Below are 24319 nucleotides of genomic sequence, written 5' to 3' on the forward strand. Positions count from 1 at the left end.
CCTGCAGCTGCTGATAGACCTTTACTGTCCAGCCCCTGGGCTGTACCATTGCCAAATGCACTAACTACTATCTGTGCACAGTAACTCTGCACCAAACCCAGGGCAAATGGCACCAAACACATTTATAGTCCAACTTATTGATACAGCAGAGTCTCTGTTCCTGTAGTAAAGCCAAAGTGAAAGCCTGGGGCTGTCAGCTAAAGACAAGCAAATCCAAATCAGAAAAATGTTTCACCCACTCTTGCTGAACATCTCTCTGCATCCCCCTCCAACCCATCAGCTCCCCTTGGCTGCTATAGAGGCCATCCTCTTCTGGGAGTGCTGCATCCCCCACACCGCAGCTAAAACAAAGCACATTATGGCAAATAACAGCCAAGCTTCATCTATTCTTTTTCCCATACAACCCATTCCATCCAAGTTGTTTGGCTGAACAAAACCCCAGCTCCCTCCTTTATTGTGAGGCCAACAATGCAGGAGCATGTGAGCACAGCGTGGGTCACAGATGTGCGCGCTCCGGCACCACCGCGAGCTGCGGCATCGCCACACTCACTTTGACACGGCTGGAACCTCTTTCAGCTGGAATTCAGATGAGCACATAAACCAGGAAGCAAAGGGTGTTAACACAACAGAAGTGGCTCCTGCACAAAGGATACATGAAGAGAGGGGCATGCTTTGGAAACAGTCAGATCAACAACCTCGGTTTCCAAGGGGTTACCCACACAATAAAAATCCAGAGGGAAATAAACTCAACAAATCCCAAAGGATCTATTTTTAGCAATATCACTTGCACTGCAGGATCTTTATTTGTGCCTTTGAATAGATACACAAACTTTTTTTTTTCTTCTTTTATGGAGGAACAGAAGCAAGCAAAAAAAAAAAAGAAAATTGGAGGGGGAAATGTCTTAAATGTCTTCAAAACTCATTTTAAAAGATCTTTTAGAATGTGTTTCAAGGACTGACCCCAAATTTGTAACTCAATTTTAAGAGCTCTTATCTCATCCTAAAAGTACCCTGAAAGGATGACTGCCCTAGGGGAAAAAAAAAAAAAAAAAAAAAAAAAAAAATGAGGAAAAGAAAAAAAGGAAACCACTATGCAAAACAAAACCCTTCTCACAACTGCACTTTATGGCTCAGATCATATCTGCCAGCTGAAGGTTTCCTATGATATCAACCTCTAGCTCATATTACACATAAAATACAGGTGTAATGTTGCCCTTTCCTTAGTGTACTGTGTCTGGCTGTGATGGAGTTAATTTTTTTGCAGCAGTTTGTACAGTGCTGTGCTTTGGATCCACAGCCAAAACATTACTGATGATATATTAATGTTTTAGCTATTGCTGAAGAGCTTTTGCACTGCATCAGCACCTTGTCTGTCCCTCACTCTGCCTTCCCAGCAAATAGATTATAGGGTGCACGAGATTTTGGGAGGGATACAGCCAGGCAGGTGGCCCCAGCCAAGCAAAGAGATCTCCCATGCCATGTAGCATCACGTTCAGCAATAAAAACAGAGTGGAGTGGGATAAATCAGCTTAGGAACTGACTGAGCATCAGCCTGCCTGTGGGAAGCAGTGGTGATGACTTTGCATCACTTATTTTCCTTTTTTTTTTTTTTATTTCATCCACTTCTCTTTCACTATTTTTATGTCATTCCATGAGTTTTCTTGCTTTTATTCTTCCCTCCCTCTTCCCCTGTCCTACTTGGAGGTAGGAAGTGGAGGCAAGCAAGCAGTTGGGCAGTGCTTGGCTGCCTACAGGTGTTAACCCACAACACTCAGTTCTGTGCACTTGACTTTGCAACTGAAATGTCCATTTTAACCTGTGCAGTCCAATTGCACACGGATAATATAACACTGGAGAAGGAACTGTGTACTGAGTACATTTCTTCCTGCTTACCACAGCTTAAGAGAAGAGATAAGGGGCTGCTCCTGGAGAAGAAGGTGGATACTAAACAATCTCTGAAATATTGGGCAGGTTGAGCTCCTGATGCTAATCTCTCTGCCTTGGATCCTTATCTGTGCAATGCAGGTAACATTCCAGACTCCTTACAGAAGGGTAAGTACATCCCTGTAAGTACATCCCTCACAACAAGCAGAATAGGGTTTAAATAACATAATAGGATTTAAATACCATTAAACATACAGGAAATAAGGCCCCAGGGCTATAAAGAACAAAAGAATAAAGAAAGCAATTTTAAGGCCACTGTTCTGTGCCCTGGACAACATAGGAATCCCAAGGAATTAGAGAAAAAGAATGTTCTCATTAAAGAGTAACATAAACACCCAAAGGGCTGGACTCAAGCAGTTAAGACTACCTTAATTTTAACATTTCTTAACTTCCAAATGTTTGATTGAATAATAATATTCAAATGTTTCACACAAAAGTTAAACATTTTCCAAACCAAACAGCAGAATTTTGTCCCATAGCATCCTGTGGGCACCCAGGGCCACAGCAGCACTGCATGTACAGACCCCACGCAGACCACAGAGAGGAGATTTCCCAAAGACTGAGGCCCAAAACAATAATCCATAACCCAGCCACAGGAGCTCAAGTTACCACCTATCACTTTAATTGCACCAAGTCTCTGCACTCTTGGCCCAACACAACTTTTAGGAAGAGCGTGTGAGCCAAAAGCCTTTGCATAATACAGCAAACATGGGAAATTAACGTCAGGAATTTCACCTGCTGTAGAGCACCCTTAATTTCAACACCAGCCCACAGTATGATACAGAAATCACAGAGGAAACATTAGCAGAAAATCCCCACACTGCTGTGTTTGTTTCCATATTTACTAATGGGAGTAAAAGCCCACTTTAAACCCTTGAGGCTGATACAACACATGTTGATAATATCACAGCAGCAAAACCACAGGCATCTGATAGCAGATTAAAATAAAATAAAACAAGCACACTGGGGGTCTCAGAGTAGGTGGTCTGAATGGCCCCTTCTTGACAAGCAGCACCATCAGGTACCCAGTTTGTCAAGGATTTTGTCTATCTCACCTGAAGTCAGCTCCCTCTCACACTCTGAGGATTCTGATTCTTTTATGGGCTGCTGGGGGAGTGAAAAAATCCCTCTTCTGGCAGTGTATTGATATCAGGTCAAAAGTTGGTGCACAAAAGTATACAGTGAAGTTTTTTGATTGTAAATGGCTGAGGAATCTCCTCTAGGTCTCTAGGCCTTCTTCCCTAAATACAACATTAAAAAAAGAAAATGTATTTTTAAATCTTTCTTCCTCTTTGTTAAGAATGTGAGATACTTTACCAACAGCTGGATGTGAGCTCCCCTGCCTGCCACAACTAAAGTGCTTGGACAACATCTCCTGCAAATTCCTCAGCAGCACCTACATGCACCTGTTCATTCAAACACACTTCTGACACCTGAGCTCTCAGAGGGTTTGGCCAAACTGCAGCTCACACACACACTGCTCCATCTTCATGCAAGGATCCAGATGGATCCAAGAGGGATTATTGAACAGCAAGCCTCAGCATCCAAAGGACCCCCATCAACACTGACACCACAATTCAAGAGCACAGAGCATATCTGAAAAGACTCAGCCAAGATTTATTTCCTGTGCAACCCAGAACTACCAACTCATCATTGTCTCTCTGATGTGAGAAGACACACACTGAGCTCCAGGCAGCCAGGCACTGCACACACTGAAAGGGGAGACATTCACAGTTTTAATTACTACAAATGAGTTCATACCCTCAGTTAGTGAGCTGAGCCAGGCACATTTGGATTAGCCCAAACCCAGGCTGAAAGAGCCACAATTCACCATCCATCCTCAGGCAAAAGAAGCAGCAAAGTAAATAAATAATAATAACAGGTAACCCAAGCAGCTCTCTTAAGCATGTTCCTAATTATTACTCCTACACTAGTTTTAATCTGCAAGATGAGTTGGGATTAATTTCTGTGGTTCTGTTCATTCTGTACAGCTCTTGGCAAGCCAGCAAAGCTGCCTCACAGCTGAGCAGATTTTGGCCTGTGGCTGCCTTTTTGAAAGAGCTCAAAAATCCCAGACAGCAACAATGCTGGATCAATGAGGCTCAGCACTGGAAAGGACACAAGGAGCCTTGTAGTATTGTACCAAACCATCCTGACCAAAAATCCTCTCAACCACTTTGAGGGGCACATTGGATCTCTTCCTGCAGGTAGTCACACACCTTTCAAGGGACACAATCTATGAAACTCTTTGGTACCTGTATAAAGAAATTACAAGAGCACAAAAAACCAAAACAAAATGGGCAGTTGCTTTAAATGGTCCATCCCCTCACCCCCAGGGATTGGGATTGCTATTTTGGAGCAGAAAACAAAAGGTTCAATCTATACCTGCACAAACATGCCAAGCATAAGCAGCCAGTCTCAAATAAGACACGTAAACAGCCCTGGTGTTGGCCAAGTAAATCACTGTACACCCACCTAAACACAGCCCAGGCCAATCTTCAGCTCTGAACACTGAGCACTTTGGGAGATCAGGCTGTGTTTAAATTAGCATCAACAAAGGATCAGCACAGTGCCAAGTGTAAATACACAGTTTTTCTCCTCCTGCAGAGACTGAGCTTATTCTCCCCACTCCCAGATGAAATTGTGAATTTAGCTTCTAAGTATCTCAGTTGAAAAAATTATAAGTCAAAATTCTCACTTTTTTATTTTTAGTTGACCAAACTAAAAATATAAAATTTGTGGCATATAAAATGTGCTTTCACAGTGCCTTAAGTCAGGGAAAATTTTTACCTGAGGATATAAACAGTTGCTTTCTTTAATTCTGCAGCAGTTGTATCCCTGATAACACAGAGACACAGGAAGAATGCTGCAAAGACCATTTCCTCAAATTGTCTGTGCATCTAGTGGGATACTGGGATACTTTGAAGTCATTAAAACTACCAGAGCAGATTCTTTTTTTCCTTTTTTTGTTACTACTAATAAATAAAGTCTTCCTGGTACTAACAAAAGTCTTCATCATTTTCTGGGCTTCTGCAATTAGTAGATACAATATAAATACTGCCAGTGATCACCCAGACGTTGAGATCCCTGAGGTCCCTTGGTTCCTGCTGGCAGCTGTGATGGCCAAACCAGAGGATTTCCATGTGACAGGAGCCAGATGCACACATATGGCTCCTGAGCTTGGAGTCACTGCCTACATGAGGTTTCACACAGACCCCTCATGAGACATCCTGGCACCCACAGCAGCCCCAGCCATCCCTCCCAGACTGTGTCTCCTTTCCCTGGCTCCACAAACACCAGCCAGCAGCTGTGTTTTTGCAGCAGTAACAGCAGTGCCCCTGGTGACTGCCCAGGACCACAAACACAAGGAATTGGAAGCACGTGTTTGTCATCCTGCAGCTCAATTTGCTCCCCTCAGCTGTCAGTAAATGTTGAATATTTTTACAGTCAGCAGGCACAGAGTCTCCCCTCACAGCATTTTCATCACAACTGTTGGGAAACCCACAGTGTTTTCTGGAGCATGCCTCCATACAGAGGTGGACAGAAACCTGTATCTTTGCTTAAAATGGTATTTGGTATGGGTAACATGGCTTTGTTGATACCATGGAGCTGCATCCCTGCTGATAAACCAGAACAACTCTCTCAGGCACCAAAATAGCCCCAGCGTCTGTGATGATTCTTTTCCTGCTCTCCCAAGAGCAGCAGATCTGGCACTTGGTACCCACCCAAACTCCTACTGATTTCCTCCTCCAACACCTCCCAGCTCTCTGAGGTCTTTAGACTCTTTTCCACAGTCAAACAGACACATGTGACACAAACCCCAGCTGCAGCTTCCCCTGTGAGAACCCCTCAGCCACGGCTCCCAGACACAGCCACCCCCTTCAGCTCCCACCCCATGCAGCCACATCTCCAGAACGTTATCAGAAGAGGCCAAGTGGTTTTAAAGCAGCTTTGATGAGGTTTTGGATTTTGTCAGCTCTGCAAAGGAGAATTTCTGTACCCCAGCATGGGCAGTTTGCCCTCAGTAAGCCAAACTGCAGCCCAGGCAGCTGGGATGGATGGAGTAGCACGTTCAGCCTCCAGCTGAGGAGGAAAAGATCACCTGGGGCAGGGACCTCTCTAAGCAGCAATCTGAGGTCCATCCTACCTCATCACTCAGAGCCCTTCCCCAAGACAAAGTATGGAGGTGGCCTGGACATGGCCCAGGCTTTAACCAAAGCTAAAGCATGCCTGCTTGCCCCTAAGCTCAAAAATTCAACCCTCATTACTGAGTTACAATTTATTTTCCAGTGTGGTGGTATGTCTACCTTTCTCTTGAAAATTCCCTCTTTTACAGCCTGAAACCTTCAACACATGGAAATCCTGGATCCCCCTTGACACCATGGACCTATTCAGGGCTATTAGGCACTCAGAAGCTGTTAGCATGTAGATTTTGATGATAATTTGGTGAATGGAGTTGTCAAACAAATTGCCTTTATTATGGACTGATTAAATGCAATCAGGGAGAAGTGCCTTTCCCCTCCCCAACTCCAGCCCTCATCACTCAAACAAACACACTGAGCCAATTAGCAGGGAGGTGGCAAGAGCAGCTTTCACTTGAAACCTGATATTCTTGGGGAAAAGGGGAAAAAAAAAAAACCCAACCAATCACCACCACCAACAATAATAACAACAGCAACAAAAATCTTTATGCTTTCAAGACCAAAATGAGCCTCCAGGGAGAGGTTCCAAAAGCTACCCAGGGCTCACCTGCAGGGTGTGGATGGGAGTTACCTGTGTTCATCTGGCTCCATGCCACATCAGCTCCCTTAAGCAAAGTGCTGCTCACATCCAGCTTGTGCCAAAATCTAATGCAAAGAACATAAACATTAAAGCAGACCCAAGGGGAGCAGCACTACCGGGGCTGGTTTTTCTTTCAGCTGGGTTCTCCTGTGTCAAAAAAGGCACTAGCTCCCAGCCAAGCTGTTTCCATGCCTAGAAAACTAAGTTTTTGGCTTAGGTGCTTGCAGTGGATTCTCTGATGTCTGTAAATGCTTGAGTTCACAACCCTTTCTGCAGTATGGAGGGACCTGTCTCCATTAATATGAAACTCGTGGCAATCCCATAGATCTGATGCCACCATCCTTCTGCCCAACATGCCTGAAATCAGCCAATAAACAGGAAAATCCTTGAGGAGGATCAGAGCATGGCATGATAACAACAGAAGTTTAATTCCTTGCAGGTATGCAGCTGGAAGTTAAATGGTCACCTTGGCAGCTGTGGGCAGAGCAAAATTCAACATGTGTTTGCATGACTTAGCTTCAGAGACAGGAACATCATGGCTGAGCAGAGAGAGCACACAGGATATGAGCAATAGCTGTTGAATAAGCTTTCAATGCCTGCATTTAAAGTTAGCACCAAAGCCTACTTTTGGCCCCATTTTCATTAACCTTGTCCCTCTGAGGAGCAAGGCCTGAGCACTGCACATGGATCACTGCCTCCCAGAGCCCATGCAGAGGAGCTATGGCACAGCTTCCCCTGGCAGGGGCAAGGGCATTGCTCTGTCTTAGACTCTCACTAAAATTAGAAAGGGACTAAAACAAAGGTCAAGTTTTATCAAACAGCAAGGATTTTGGAGAATTCATTGCTGCTGCAGAGATTAGCACTAAGGGTTTATGGTTAATGTACTGAGATTGAAAAGACCAGATTCTTACCCCACACCTCATCACAGTCCTCAAGTATCACCTTTAACATTAGGGGAAAGTGACACATCAAGACAGCAGGTTCTAAGTCTTCAAACAGTCCTGAGCACAAGAACAGATCACAGAATGAGATTAAACCAAGAGGTCATTCTACAAGGAGCCACAGAGAAAAAGTCCAGGTCTTCTTAAGAAGTGGCTGCAAAGTGCCTGATAAGTCCACTTTCTCCCTCAGGATCTGCTTCCTACCCCCACACCCTGCTGCAAACATCAATGTTTAAAGAATTATTAAAGAAAACAACTTCAAAACTCTTCACATAGTTCAAATACTTCACTTAAAAGGAATTTGAATTCTTACATCTCAGATTGCACCAGTCCCCAGCAGGACACGCACTGCTCATGTTCACATTGTGGCATTTGAGCTGTTCAAACAGGAGGGATGGAGTGTGCTGTGTGCTCAGGGGTTAGAAATCCCCACCAGCCCTGCTTGTGCTCTCTTGTGAGAGCTGAGACTCAATTAGCCACATCTCTGGGCACCTTCTCAGGGTGTGCCTTGCCATGACCTACATGAAAATCAAATCCTCCTGCAGCTGAGAGACACATCCCTGGAAGACCCAGCCAGTGGAGAGTACTGGGAGCAGTGGGATGTGGTTGGGTTTGAAGTCCTTGGTGAGTCTTTTATCCAGCCCTATTGCAGAGCTGCAGCATGAGAGTCAGGTCAGTGCTGCTGACTTATGATCTGATTAGAGCTCAAGTCTCGTTGTCCCTGAGCTTCTCCCTCCAGGGCTGGACCCACAAACTCTGGCCCCCACCACACAGCCGTGGCCTATTACGAACAGCAGCACCTCCTTGGTAATGCTGGGTCAAACCAAGCTGAGAAGCCAGAGAGGTTTTGCTGCTATACAAGGTCTACAGGACTGAGTGTTAAACCCCCATTCTTCCCCAAAGAGCATCAGCTGCTGTCTCTGGACAGTAGTGCTATCCATTTGCAAGCTGGAAAAGCCTTTACATCCCAAAGAACTGTGTCATCTCCCTGCAGCACCAACTGCTGCAGAAACCTCTGTGGGATCACAGCAAGCCTTACATTCCTCTGCAGTAATACCCAATACAAATCCACTCATCTCCCCGGGGTGCAGACAATTTATGTTTTGGATGCACCACCTCTAGGTGGGATGGCATACAATAAAGCTGTAAGTTGCCCCCAAAGATTTTCACCTGTTCAGTTCCAGTCATGCCAGAGAAGAATTCAGAACATGCTGAAGTATAGAAAAGGGTATAACAGGCCAGAAATAATTACAGTCAAATAATATTAGAAGGATGTCCTCCTTCCATTCCTTAAGCTAGCTGACAATTCACTTACAGGGATAACAGTGACAAACAAGATTCTCCATCAGGTAGGAAGAGTTCCCTGGGCTGCTGCTCCTTCAGAGAGGCACACAGTGCAAACCCTCATGCATTGCAGGGAGGTGGATGGGGTCAGTGCAAATGTGCTGGGAAAGCATAAGGTGTGATTTGGGAAATGCTGTACCTTTCCCTACCCCCTATCATCTTGTGGGTACTCAGCTCCTGAGCTTATAAAACTACATTTGAGCTGCTACACACTGGGTACAGCCCTTTCCTGCAGCAAATCATGTTTCCTGTCCTGCAAGTCAGTCCAACAAGACTGGGGACATTTGCCAAGCCTGCTATCAGGAAACATAGGTTGGACCTGGCAGAAGGTTTCAACAGTTATGGAAACTCATGGGAAGTTGTGCTGTGGGGATTACAGACCCTGCTGCAGAGTACAGTCTTGCCACACACATATGCAGGGATACTAGCCACCCCTCTTCTCCCAAAGCATGATAGTTCAGTTGGATGCTACAGAAAACTTTTTTATCAGCAACTTTCTTATCCATTTTTTAAAAGAACAGCATCTGGTCCCCCTGCCAGCACCACTGAAGCCTATCTCATTTCCTTCCACTGTTGCAGCTATGTTGTACAAACACCATGTAAAGCACCCTTGCCCTGGGACACCTGGACACATTTTAACGCTTGGCAGTTTGGCCTGGCTGGGAAAACTTTATCTACATTTCAGAAAGACAACTCCTTTCCCCGCTGCAGCTTTGGCTCCCATCATGCCTACTCCATGCACCCCGTCTGAATCAACTTGCTTGCAAGCAGGAGCACAGAGAAAGCTCAGTGCCAAGAAAAGGATAAAAGCACACCAGAAACAGGGAAATGCCTCAGTCCTTTCCATTCAGAGGCAGATCTGCCTTGAATGGGAGCCCCCAGGACTGATGTGCCCCCAAAGGAGACTGAATCACAGGCAAGCCAGCCCCCTTCAATTCACATTAAGACTTCCAGCGCCGTACATATTCTTTCCCCCACCCTCCACCACAAGCTCCTCCTTTCTAACACAAATTTCCCACAGCACACAGACACATGCACTCCCAGGCAGTGAGCAGCAGTGCTGGGATGTGTTGAAACCCAAGTCCAGTGAGGTTCAACCCTTGCAAATTACTCTTTTGCATCAGCAAACTATAATTGGCAGCTCTTATCCACTACAAGAGTTTTGCAAAACACCCCTAAAGAGTATGCCAGGCTAGTTATTCACACTAAGACCCAAAATTAGAACCAATATCCTAAAAGAAAAGTGGCCCTCACTGGGCACTCCCAAGCAAAATTATCAGCCCTGCTGAAGCTGCAAAATGAATTCTGTTGTTTTCTCAGATCCACATGCACATCCAGAAAGAACAGAAGCAGAAACATAATTTTAAATCAACTAGCGCAGCTATAAAGTTATAAAACTTACATGGGACTCCAGACTCTGAAAGTGCTGGGTATTTACCTGCTGTGTACAACTCCAAACAAGTGCTATCAACATTTTTAGATTCAGAAGATATTATTAAATTAGACTTTTTCTTGCAGTTTAAGACAGCACAGGCTCAGAATATAATTTGTTCTGTGCATGCACCTCCTTTATCTCAGCTCAGGGGGCTTTTGCAACAACCAGGAGCTATATGTTAAGAGGAGGGAATCTGGCCCACTACAAAATAATTCAGACTTGCTATGTTAGCTTTAATTTACACCCTAAACCATCCCAGTCTCCCAATCTGCCTCTTTTCACTCCTTTGAGAAACACAGCGCAAAACGTGCTAAAAACTTACACAGGTTAATACCATTCCTGCTACAAACTTACACAAGTTAACACTATTGTTTCTCTTGTTCCCAAAGTTAGTCAGACCTCTTTTGAAATAGGTTCGCTAATTATGGAGAAAGGCTTCTAAGAAACTCAAAATCCTCGCACGGAAGACACTTTTCATCTTTGGCTTATTTTTAAAAGATTAAAATTACTTCCCACATAACTATCCCAGATCTGCTCACATCCCCTTTCCCCGAGCTGCTCCTGAGCACTGGGATAAAGCCCCCACGCACGAGCAGCACACGGAGGGATCGGCGCTTCTCCCTACCTGAGAAGTCTGCAGAAGTCCTGGCAAAGTTGCTGAAAGCTGTCAAGCACATGAGTCCTAGGAGGAAGGTGGGGGTGGGCAGCACATCTGGGCAGCACATCCTTAGGTGTCCTCACGGCTCGTTTTCTTCCCGAGGAAAGGAAAGCGGTTCCTGTCCCTGCCCAGCACTCCTCATTGCCCGGAGAGCAGCGTTAGTCCCATTGCTGGGAAGGCTCGCAGCCAGCGGCGGGGAAGGAAAAGCACTCGGCACACACGCACACACACACACATCCCTGGGAGTGAATGAATCCCGGCTGACGAATGAGACAGACCTACCTGAGCCTTGGCGGAGTTCCCAGGGTCCTAAAAGGCACCTCTTCACCTCTTTGCCCAAATTTGCTGCAGCCTTGTGCAGCTGTCCAGCTGTGGCACTGCGAGCTGCACTGGGGGGCAGTCGGGGTGCCCCGAGGGGCTGGGTTGGAGGAGCCCAGCTATTGTTGGATTAGACATGCAGGGCTCTTGTCTCTCTGGCACAGACAGACAGAAGGATGAACAGAGTTTTCAAAGCAGGGAGCCCAAAGCAAAGCACCTGAGTTCACCTGGATTTCTGCTCTGACGGGTATTTGCAGATGCTGCTGAAATCAGTGTGAGCAGCACTGTCCCGCCAGACTGGTGACAGGAAAATTCTGTGTCCCCTCTTGAGAGTGATCCCACAGTGAAGGAGACTTTGCACAGGCCCAGGGATCAAACCCTCCTGGATCTCACTGCAGGACTGGGACTAGTGTCAGCCACATATTCAAAATTCTCTTATCTTTTGACAGCAGAAAGCCATGCCAGGCTCCCCTAACCCACTGGACTCCTCTATCCTCCATCAAACTCAACAGAGGGTTTTTCAGCAGATCCAGACCTGTGGTTTTCATAGAATTGTGGAATGGTTTGGGTTGGAACAGAGTTTATAGATCATCTAACTCCAGCCTTTCTATTATGGGCAGGGACACCTTCCACTAGACCAAGTTGCCCTTAAGAGAACACAGGCTCAGAATATAATTTTTTATATTCTGTTCTATTCCCATCCAACCTGGCCTTGAGATCCAGGAGTCCTGGCTCCTTCCTTAGCAATTATTTTAACTTCCTAGCATGGCTCTAGATGCTCACTGAGCACTGCTCACCCTGCAGAGTCAAAGGAAGGCACCAGCTCACCTGGAAGCACATTCGGTATTTGATCCTGCCTGATTTTCATCCATATCCTGGCAGCATCAAGCTAGTCATGTTAACTTGAAAGAGCTGAGAACTGGGGACACAGATAGATGGGTACAGGAAGGAGGTCCTGGGCTTTGGTCACAGCCTTAGCTGCAGCTCAGCCCTATGTTTGCATGTAAATAATGGCCATATCCCACATATCCAGGCTAGGGCAGGAGCTGAGTGTTGGTGCAGAGAGAGGAGGATGTATTTCACAGGCAAAGCCAGCACCAGCCATTTAGCAGCCTGTGTATCCATACATTCAAACTAAGGAGCTGCACTGTGTGGGGCTGCCAAGGGTGGCAGCCACGGGGCCAGGCTCAAACACAGCTGCTGAACAAAGCTGCAGCACCTATCCAGCAAAAATAAGCTCAGTGGAAACACCCAAGGAAAAACACAAGTGGTTTTGACTCCTCTGTCCTGTTCATGCACAAGAAGTTAAGTGGAGCTCTCCAAAAACATTGATTTTAGAGCTAAAAACAAGTATAAGAAACTTCGGCGCAAAGGGCTCCGGGGTTTTTTCAGGGTTGAGTGAACTTGTAAAGTGTTTCTTATTCTGAAATTTCTAACAATGTTTCAGCTGTTCTCAGATGAATATCAGACTGGCTGCCTGATTACATGTTAAAGACATTTTCAAGAGTGCTGCCATGAATACCAGAGTAATTTTTTCCACCAGAAGTCTGTCCTAGGATGGTCTGTGGTCTGTGTACCAGAAGCAGACCCCAAGGGGAGCTGTAAGTCCCGTGGCCCTGTTTGCCTGCTGCCCGTATGCAAATTGCTCAAGTTCCAAGCAGCCACACAGAGGATGAGAGCAGAGTGGTAAATCTGGAGTTCGAGCTCAAATCCTGTCCATGACCACAGGAACAAGAGGCTATTCTGGTCTGATCTGCACCTAAGCACAGACCACAACACCTTCCCGCAACACCTTTTCACACCCTGAGGGTCTCCCGTGAAGCTGCAGATGAGTGTCCCCAAGGACAGAGGTGGCTCTGGGCTGCCCTAACAGCACAGACACAGCCTGAGATCCAACGGGCTCTATAAAATCCAGCTCCAAGTCCCTTCTCTCTGCAGACAATTCTGCCCCCTTACTTTAGGCAGAGGGCTGCTTAAGCAAGATAAAAAACCAGGAGCTTCTATAGGCTGCCTTGCTCTTTATTTCACCTGGTACTTTAATCCCACCTGCCAAACCCCTCTGACACATGCTTTTCCAGGGTTGACCTAAGTTTTAAAGAGAAAACACCAGGAGATTTGACTCCTGGCACCTACGTATAATTCTTGTCTCACCGAGTTCTGCTACCCTTGCCAAGAGGAAGATTCACCACTGCTGTTTTACAGGCATGAGATAACCATACCCATTACCAGATTATCAGTCCAAGCTCCTTATGAGCAAGACAAAGAAACAATAGGACCCCTGGAAATTTAGCAGCCTCTGGAAGAGGGAAGCACTATTTGCTGAAAAGAGCCCACCCTGTTAGCAGGTGTTGATTTTACTGATTAAAGGGTAATTAGGTTTGGCTGACTCAGTATATGGGGAAGAAAAAAAAACTTCTGGTGACAAAGGGCTTAAGGCTAAACACGGACAGTGTGCTTGAGCAGCCCTTAAGGTTAATGTGAATAAAGCCAAACCAAAGGGGAGGGTGTTGTCCTCTGAGAGCTCTTTTTTTAAAGTAAGTCTGTACAAATGCCTTCCAAAAGGAAAGAAGAAAGCAACTCTTGCCAAAAAGAACAAGAAAAAAAAGAAAAAGAAAAGAAACATTGGCCTTTGAGAAACAGCCAATTCAGTTAAAGTCCATCTCCATAATGCCCTTATTCCCTGGGGCATGTGGGAACATCAGCTGTGTTTGCAAGGCAAAGAGGCCACCTGTCCCAGCACAGCACAGATAAAGGATGTCTGTCATGGGCAGTCTCATGGGGTAAACATGAATCAAGGCAACACCAAAATGGAACTTTACTTTTAGGAGTAACAGCCCTTGAAATCCATCCATGCCCTCAAATACGTCTCTGGGGATAGGTAATAACACATATAATGATATACATTCTCTTGCATCCCTTGCTCCCAAAGCCACCCAGAAGTGGGAATAGGCCAGCACTGATGCAGTCCAGCATTACATCTTAGCTTGAAGGAATGATATTTGCTCTCCCTCCCTCCACAGATTAACTGTGGAGAAGTCTCACTAAGTCTAAGATGCCTAACAACTGTACCCCAGTCCTCCTTTTAGACTATGTTACTTAAGTGCATTTTTCTCTCCTCCCATGCTCCTCTCTTGTAGATCCTCTCCTTCTCCTGCTGCACATAAAACTGTAATATCTGAAACATGCATGTAAATTCCCAAAGTACAGTTAAGTACAGCTGCAACTGGGCAACTGAGGCAGTGAGAAAGGAAGTAATTTGTCATTCAGTTTTGTGACCCCAACATTATCCAGTTCATAAATAGTAATCAGGAATGGACCCAGTTAGGATGATTCCCAGTTTAATGCTGTTTGTGCTGATCTTGCTTCCTTTCAGGGCTGATTTTTGGTAATGCTTTCTCATTTTTTACTGATCTGGCACCATTAACCTCTTCCTTGCTGATTAAACCATCAACAGCTAAAGGCTGGTCAGCAGAAGGGCTGGACCAGGAATAGATCTCAGCTAGAGAACCAGTTGTAGGATTTAAATCCTGTTTGTTTACACAGTCACATGCAGATTTATTAGTACAAATTTTCTAAAACTGCTCTTTCTTTCTAACCCTAGTAACATTACTCACTTCTTACAGGTTTTTTCCATAAAGCCTCAAAGCACTCTCCAAAAGGCCTTGTTGCATTCTGCCATTTCACACATGGACAAAGAACAGTCATATGTTTAAGGTCAATACTTTTTCAATGTCAGCCAGGGGAAATTGACAGAGATAAGAAAATACTAAATACTTTTTAAGTCCAGCCAGAGCTCTTTCCACTGGGCCACATTCCTTCTAAATGAATGTAAATTAATAACAAAATATATGTGCATTTATATCTACAGAAAGAAATGTAAACTGGGTGGTCAGAGCTTCAATATAAAATAGCAAAGTTTCCCAGCAGAGTACAGCTCTTTGTTTCCTTTTTTTCTTAATCTTTCCCCTAAGAGTGTACTATGGAAACAGATGGGGTTACTCATGGAAGTAAGCACTGTTTGCTTTCATCAATTTGAAGGCAGAGGACTTCACATAATGCAGTTTTGCAATACAACACCAAGTATCTCACAAGTAAAATCCATATTCAATGCTAAACAACAGCTGTGCAGAATATTCAAACTTAAAAGCCTTTGAAGTTTTCACATTTTGTGTCACTCAATCACTTCAGTTTACAAAACGAACATAAAACCTGGAGGACTTTGCTCCATACTGGGAAAGGTTTCAAGTGGGGGTAGTGCTTCAACCAAATTCTGTGTAGTGTAAAAGCCTCAAGTGATGCACTTATCCCACTGAAACATTGGGAAACTGAACAAAGTGGTGCAAAATCCTCCAATGCATGAAAATGTCAAAAGTAAAATATTTGAAGACTACAAAGTGATCCACAAAAAAAGCTGAAAGCTTTCTCCTCATGCCTCACCAAGTAACTGTAGTTGAAACCTCTCTCAGTTCTCTTTATTCTAATAATTCCATGTTCTGTGTCAGAGGCTACTGTGTGATCTGGTGATTTTTCTGGGAGCAGCCTATCCAGTTGGGTTTAGTTGGTATCTTGTGCACTGGATGTTCTTGGGTTAATAATCACTGTATTAGAACTACAGGAATCTGGAGTCATCTTGATCTTTGTACTACACTGCAAGTCACATAAAGGTTTAAAGAGACAAGGTTCACTGAGACCTTCAGGACCTTCACTGTCTTCTGATATCTGTAGAGTGAAACTGTTCTCCACTTGACCTGACTCATAAGTCCTCTTCTAACAGGTTTTCTGGGTAGATTTCTCCATTAATTGGATGATGGTGGGTACTGGCTTTACTATTTTCTACCCCTATCTTTCCATTAGTATATTCAATAGTTCTCTGGGAGTGCTTCTTAGATGAGAGGCTGAATTTGACACCTGAGGATACCTATTTCTGACCTCCTTGGTCTTGGCCTTGAAGAGCACGGACATCTCAGCTGGTTCAATGTGAGCAGCAGTATGTTTTTCCTATTATCTCACCTATGGTCACCAAGGGAGAATCATCTCAATCCTACTGCTATGCATGCATGAGTCACTTCAGGTTACAGATCCCTTTTAATCTGGAATTCCACTATGTTCTTCATTTTTGTTTTTCCTGTTTTACTACCAACCTTCACAAATAATTTACATTGTCCCTAATTTCCACAAGAACCAGAATTGTTTCTCAGATTGTTTAGAAGTTCTCTGCCTGTCCTGTGGAAGTAACATGCTATGATGTTATTTGATTAAAAAAGGAATAATCTCAACATTCATCCTTAAAATGATGCCATGAGCATTCATCACAAACCTCTGTACTCCACTCTGAGGGCAAAGACAGTAGATCGTAGGACAACAAGAGAATCCTTCAGCATTCCCCAGGTTCCTCTGTCCCTCGTGGGCACACTTCCTCTCCACACAGCCCATCCTCATGGAAACTACTGTTTACCTTACACTGAAAAAGCCATTTTTGTTGCCAGAGACCTTTCCCACAAAAAAGACTGTTTCCAAACATTGTCACGAAGTCTTTTCATAAAATCCACCTCTATATTAATAGTCTGAACCACATAAGGGTCTGAACACAGGCACTGCCACTCACATTTTGGACTAGTCCTTGGTTCACTTTTGATCCAGGCCACCTGGATCAAACAATCCAGAACATTTCTGAGCATGGCTTGGAAGTTGGCAGGAGCTTTGGCCATTCCCAATAGGCAGGAAGGAATCATGGCTTGGAGTTTAATAGTGTAACCACAAACAGATGATGTGCTCTAAGAGACCCAAGACTGTTTCAGGAATTTGTAATATCCTTGATAAAGACACAGTGGCATGGGCTGAGAAATGAAAACATAACTCCAGAGCAGACTGTCTGCCAATGCTCAGCATCTTCTCTATCTGCTACTCAGGCAAGCCTGATCACAGCTGCCCAGGGATGACAGGGCATCCTGCAGTCTCCTGACTCCAGCACAGCTACAGCCCAGGTTGCCATGAGTTTGTGCTCCCACCTATGTACAGTGATCAGCAGGACAGACCATTCCTTCAGGAGCATCCAGCATAGACTGTGCTTAAGCTGGATCTGGAGAAGTCAATGAAAAATCTTGTTGGGTGCCCTGGTTCCAACATAACTCAGACAGATCAGCTTTCACCTCAGATATATCATTGCTTTGGAGGAGAGGGTATTTCCCTTGGTTTTGGACAGACAGCAAATTACACAAAATATCTCTGGCTCACAGATCACAAACTGGTAAAAAATCAAAGGAAATCAGAGGAAATGCTTTTCTGCTGAATGGGGATAATTAATCCCAAGTGTAATTTCACTGGCATCAGTGCAAATTCAACAATGGACTACATCTACCATTTGCAAGAAGAACAGGTTTGTGTTCTCCTTTCACATGTACTTAAATATACATTTTCCTTTCCTCTTTTAAATCTTTTCCATTTGAGAGGGCTGTTTCAAGAGTAACCATATGCTTTCACATGCATTTTAGTACTCAGGCCAAGAATATCACCAGGTATTTTCTTTCACAGTGATCCCAAGAGACTATCCAGTGACAAAGTCCAGGTGTGCTGGGCAGTGCAGACAGCACTGGACTATGTCATCTAAAACAACCCAAGGCATTGACAAGGGCATTGAAGTCCAAGACAGTAAAATCTCCACACTCTGTAGCCACAACACTATCATTAGTTAACTTGGTTCTAGGGCAAGAGATGCTTCTCATTGCAGAAAGCTCATACTGAAATTTGGCTGCAGTCACTGTCTCTGGGCACCTGGCTCACACATCCCTGATACCTAATGTGGTAACACTGCTCATCAGACCAGCTAGAAAGGATGCAGAGGAAGGAAGGAAACTTTACAGGTTTTTACAGCTATTTCACATGAGATTTGAAGATGTCAGAGTTCACTAGGCTGGGCATTGCCTGGACTGACAGCAGTGTTATGTGCAGAGCTGTGTGTGTATGGGCACAGCTTAGTGGGTGCGTGCATCCAGAGACTACATAAAATAAGTATAAAAAATGGCTTTTCTAACACAAGTAACTTGCCTCAGAAACACCTCAGCAGAGGCAAAAAGAGACTACAGCCTGCTTAGATTCCAAAATATTTTCAGTTTTTGCTGGACTATCCCCTTGTGAACACTGACAAGCCAGCATCACCCTGCCAGCCTTACCCTGCCCAACACTGGTGCTGTGCTCTGCCCTGTCCTGCACTAATCCCCTGGGTGCTGTTTCATGCACAGCCCTTCCCTGGTCATTCTCAATCTCAGGTCTTCTTGTCCATGGAGAATCTCTTACATTTATTACTACACTGCAGGTAATTTCTTGCTTCACTTGCTACCCCTATCTTGGACATGCATAACTAATCAAATTCCCTTTTCCTTTCCCAGTGGGAAAGGTAAACCAATTTTTTTCTGTTCACTGAATCTATCCCAACACAGCTCATCTCCACCTAATGCTCCTTCTGTAAAATGAACCTTCTGATAGAGGAAGAGCAGCTTTGTCCATTAAAAGGAGTCTGATTTGAGGCAGCTTGGTTTTCACCCAAAGAAGATTGCCACAAATGGTGCTGTGAACAACTAGGAGAGCTGAGAGTTTCTTCAGCTGGTTTCAGTTCAGTCAGTGTCCAGAGCTGCTGCTTCTGTGGTGGAAGAGGCAGAGACTCAAAGCTTGTAAAGCCCAGTTCTCAGGTGAAAGCCCTGCTGTGAGTCCAGAGGGAAGCAAAGTGAGACATAAGGCAAGGCAGCAGTTTCTCTCTCCCACCTATTTTCACACAATAGTACTGCACACAGCTGAGCCAGTGCACTGGAAAATAACATTATGATTTCTAAAGGGCTTTTGCTAAACAAAAGATATAAAAGACATTTTCTCTTCAGGTTAGTCACTAGTCACTCAAAAACGAAGAGCAGAAATTGATTTGCTTTGTTAAAAATAATGAGAAGCCATGACTTTGAGCAATTTGATCATAAATTTTTGACTTGCTTTTCCTCCTGCATACAGAGGTTGAGATAATAGATATAATTTACTATGACAAACCACCAGCACTAATACATTAATCAAGAAAAACAAATGGTTCCCCCTGAAATCTCCTGCCCACCTAGAGAGAGTAATGGGGTTATAAATAGAGAAAGAACAAATATTGACTCTATGAAATGTAAAGGTACCTGGGAGTTCACCCATCAGTCTTTCGATTACACTTGCCTTTCAAGATAAATGGGATTTCTTTTATAATTCATTTCAATTGGGTTTTTAAGCATCTCAGGAAACAGGAGATCTTTTTAGGTTCCCAACTGTAGTCCCAACAGGACTTCCAATTTCTGGAATGAGATAGATGCTCCCAACCCAAGACCTGTCTTCCAGTTTGAGATAAGTACTGAAGGAGCTGCCTGGACTCATCAATGAGTTATTTATTTAATGGTGTTCCCGGGGCAGCTTTCTGTAAAATGGCTCTGGCACTCAGCCTCCATCACTCAGACTATAGAAGCTTGGAGGCAAGGACACCTCTTGGCCTCTGGACCCACACAGGACTCAAGGAGACCCAAGAATTTACTGCCTAAGGGAAAGACCTCTGGCATCATTTACTGAACTTAACCTTGCTTTGTCACACACTCTTCATAACTCTCTAAACTCATAACATCTCACTCTTTTAACCTCTAAGCAATTATATACCTTTTACACAGTTTATTGGATTATTGGAGTAATTTCAACATTGTCTTCCATATTAGACACAATTCCTCTTTAAAATTTCTTACTAAATCAGAAATTTAGTAGAATCAAATGTTTTATAAATGCTGAAGTCAGCCAGTTCCCTTCCGTAACCTGTAAGGGTGCCACACATCCCAGAGGAAACAGAATTCTGAGTGGGAGCATAATCAAAAGGAGTGGGGACATAAACAAGAGCATAAGACAAGAAAAACAACAAAGCCACACAGCTCAAATTCTCAATGATCTTAAAACATCACAGATTCCAAGAGGAATTTAAAGACATTTCTGACTCTGAACACAGAGTCAGCATCTACTGAGGCACTGGCAAAGCTACCAACAAACCAGATCACATTTCATACATCCCCTGAACCCTGACAGAAATCACTGGCACACATTTTTTTTTATAACCCATACAGGTTATACAATAACAATTTACCCTCCAGGGCTGGAATGCAACAAAGGGAAAAGGAAATGGAAGAGCACGGGTGTGCACGAACACGGCAGTGATGTGCCTCGGAAGCCATGGCTGCTGCCAGAGGCCCTCTGGAAGCCTCAGGCTCAGAGGAGCAGATGTGAGCCCTTTCCCAGCACTGCACAGAGGGGAGAGCAGGCACTGGCCTGGCAGGGTTAACTGTGTGTGGCTCCTGCAGGATGCACGCTCCAAAACAACCCAGGCTCCAAAACAACCCAGGCCCGCGGCTGTTTTGACAGAAGGAGCGGAAGATTTTCCAGTCCATCGCTTTCCTGAGCTCAGTGCTGGGATGCTGTGTCTGAAGAACAGCTCTCCCTCTCCTCTTTGCTTGCTCTACAGTAAGGAAAAAATGTAACTGTGGATGCTTGATGGCCACCTTAATGTGCAGCTGCTCTTTCCAGAAGGGCCTGGCACTTGAGATCATTTTAAGTGACATTTTGGGATTTCTTTGATTGTTTTCAGCTAGGTCAAATCACCTTAAGTTAACCAATAACTCATGTCTCATTAAAGGGAAGCTTCCAGAAAGACTAGAACTTACATCAGATTGTTTCAAGGTTCTAATAAAATCCACTATACTCAAACCTTTCCAGAGTAGTTTACAGGGCTGCTTTGGTACCTGGGATAAACAGGACACAGAGGAATCCAGGCATGGCCTTGTGTCTCTGCTCGCACAGGTTTGCAAGAGAGCCTGAAGGATTCAGGTACCTCTGGACAGTCTGAGAGGAGATATGTCTGCTCCATCAGCCACTGCTGGGGCTACAGCAGCTGTGAATAGCTTCACAGGTTGAAATGGGTGTAATTTAGCTAGAAGATGAGGTGGAGAGGCCCTCCATGAGCCAGTCCCACTTCTTTTGTAATCTGGGGACATCCAGCTGCCTCTTCTCAACTCCTGAGGGACAACAGACCAGATCTCCAGAGCAGCTTAGCCCCTCACAGATATCTCTTTTTCTTTAGAGACACAGTAATAATAACAGCAGGTGTCACCACTTTGGCTGTGTTTCCTACAAAAATACATCCATGTTCCCTTGGGAAACATGAAAACTCACTCCCTCCTTTCACACCCTCTGACAGGCCACAGACAGCTGTGCTGGGGCTGCTGCAACGTGGCTCAGGTGTTCAGAAGAAATCTCTGGGATCTCAGCCTGCAATGCAGACTGTTTTGGAAGGTGATACTGACAGCCCTGATCCTGGTGGTGCTGGGGCTGAAGCACTGCATTCCTGGGGACATGAGCAGGTTAAATCCAGGTCAGCAGGTCAGCTCAGGCCAGTACAATCTGTTGGGCACCCCACACCAGAAATGTGCACCCCTTGATCTTAGAGGGTCTGTTCGTCAGCCTTTGTTACAACAAAGCTGAGTTAAAGCACAGAAATCAAAAACGGATGGCTCAGAGTGACAAAGAATGTGGGGAGCAAAACACAAGGTCTCCTTCCTCCTTAAACATTGGCCTTTTTTCCTCTAATGAGCAGGACCATCGTTCAGTGAAATCTTTGCCAAGGCAGTGCAAAGAGGGATCAGTTGTACTGCTGACCTGGGAGAGAATCTCTTGACTTTACTGATACATCAAGGGAGGGAGACACTGAAATGCTGACGTCAAAAGAGATTTGGGTTTGAAAAAGGCTGGAGGTGGAAGTTTGTCCAGCTGGATAACTGAGGGTGTTTGGGGTGACTGCCAGCCCTGCTGAACTGCCATGTTCAGTTTTGAAAGAAATACTTCAAGAAGGGTGTTGAAACAAGGGAGGAGACTTCAAAGACACTAACATGAAGGATGGCATTCAGTGGAAGATCTCGGTCACATTCTACTTCCACAGATGTGAGAGGATCAGGCTAAGCACTATTTACTACCTGTCCTGCTTTCCTTCCCAAAGAAACTCAGATTTGATTAGTAAGGAACCATAAGTGAGCATCCCCAGGATTGAACAGGAGGGACTAGAAATAAGTTTAAGTCAGAATTAATTCAGAGAAGTACAAAAGTCTGTTTAATCACAGAATAAGCTGAGTTGGAAGGGAGCCACAAGGATCATCAAGTCTACCCTGTGCCAGAGAACATCATCCAAACACTTTTTGAACTCTGCCATGCTGGTGCTGTGACCACTTCCCTGGAGAAGATTCTGTTCCAGTGCCCAGCCACCCTCTGGGTGAAAAACCTTTTTCTAACATCCAACCTAAACCTTCCTTGACACAGCTTCAGGCCATTCCCTCAGGGCTTGTCACTGGTCACCACAGAGAAGAGATCATCCTCTGCCTCTCCTCTCTCCTCACCAGAAGCTGTAACTGCAGTGAGCTCTCCCCTCAGTCTCTTCTCCAGGCTGCACAAGCCAAGTGTCCTCAGCCACTCCTCATGGGGCTTCCCCACAAGGCCCTTCACCATCTTCACTGCCCTCCTCATTATCTCACCTGAGAACAGTGATGCCTTTCATTCATGAGCCTCACCCTATCCCAGTGACAGTAAAGTGATCCATATTCTCATAGATTTTGTTATATAGGCAAGAAGAGCAGGGAGGCAGCCCTTCTCCTTCTGTCTGATGTGACAGAATGAAGAAACTCAAGGGGAGTGTCTTGCCCCTCTATTTCAAACTCAAGAAAGCTGTTCCTGAAAAAAAGAGACCCAACAACACATGTTCCAGTGTCTTGATGCCAGGGTGCCTCAACAACCCACACAGGAATTGGGAAATACACAGGGGCAAGTTTCTGGGCCCTGTAGGGCACCTCAAGGGAAGTTCCCTGAGCTCAGGGCAGTTCCAGCCCATCAGAGTGGTTTTGTTAGCCTGCAATCCACAGTGGTCAGTCAGGGAGTTAAAAGTGGCTCCCCGACACTGAAACATCCAATTCTCTTCCATAAAGACAGTTGTGAGCTACAAATCTGTAATTTCCCAAGTCATAGCCCACACATCTCCTCACAGCTATTTTGTTATCTCCTCAATCACCATTAAGGTATTGGAATTACACCTACATGATAATTCCTCACCCCTGAAAAATATTATGCTACCTTTTTAATAGTGCTCACGTAACGGATAAGAACATAAAAAAAAAAAAAAAAAAAAAAAAAAAAAAAAAAATTAAACTTGAGGAGTGTGTGCTCAGTACTGGAGATTTTTTTGTATTTTAAGAGTTAGAGTGCCCTCTTCTGTCCCATCCATGTCCTGCTGATTAACTAGCTGTTAACCAGATTACAGAAACCTGTCACTTGTTTTCTGCACACCTTATCGTCTGCTGAAGCACAGTTGAGAAGCCAAGCACCAGATCACAAAGCAGGAAATTATTCGTGTTAATGAGGGGGCTTGGGCAGTCATCTGCAAACAATAAAAGGATTGGGGGAACATCACAGATAACATGATGGATCTAATAAGTTCATGGGGTCAGGGATATTTTGAAGTGAATCTCTGCAAAGTTTAAACTGTGGGGTGTTATTTATAGACCTGCATTTACAATTCACCTTCCTCCTGCCTCTGTAGGCACTAATTGAATCCAGACTGATGGCCAAGGAAACCTGACTGACACAAACATATTAAAGATACCTCAACAGTACTTTTGCATACAATAATTTCTAAACTAATCTTGGTGAAAAGCACTGAGACTGCAGGATATCTGAAGTATGGACAGAATGGCCTCGAAAAAAAATTTTAGTTGAGTGCTTTTATCATGAAAACACACAGAAGTGTGTTCCTGGAAAACACACCACCACTTTCACGTGGCAAAGCCAGAATTCATAACCTCTGGTGAATTC

General features: G+C 44.6%; 1 protein-coding gene across 1 annotated transcript in view; it reads right to left on the reverse strand.

Moving 5' to 3' along the window:
- Window positions 1-11171, reverse strand: part of LOC131081681 (protein eva-1 homolog C-like) — a 202110-nt gene extending 190939 nt beyond the window's left edge. The window contains exon 1 of the mRNA XM_058020936.1: window positions 11072-11171. Coding sequence (XP_057876919.1) covers window positions 11072-11171 — 100 coding nt within the window. The remainder of the gene's footprint in view (window positions 1-11071) is intronic.
- Between the last annotated feature and the right edge of the window lie 13148 nt (window positions 11172-24319).

The sequence above is a fragment of the Melospiza georgiana genome, chromosome 3, assembly GCF_028018845.1.
Source record: "Melospiza georgiana isolate bMelGeo1 chromosome 3, bMelGeo1.pri, whole genome shotgun sequence".
NCBI classification, from domain to species: Eukaryota; Metazoa; Chordata; class Aves; order Passeriformes; family Passerellidae; genus Melospiza; species Melospiza georgiana.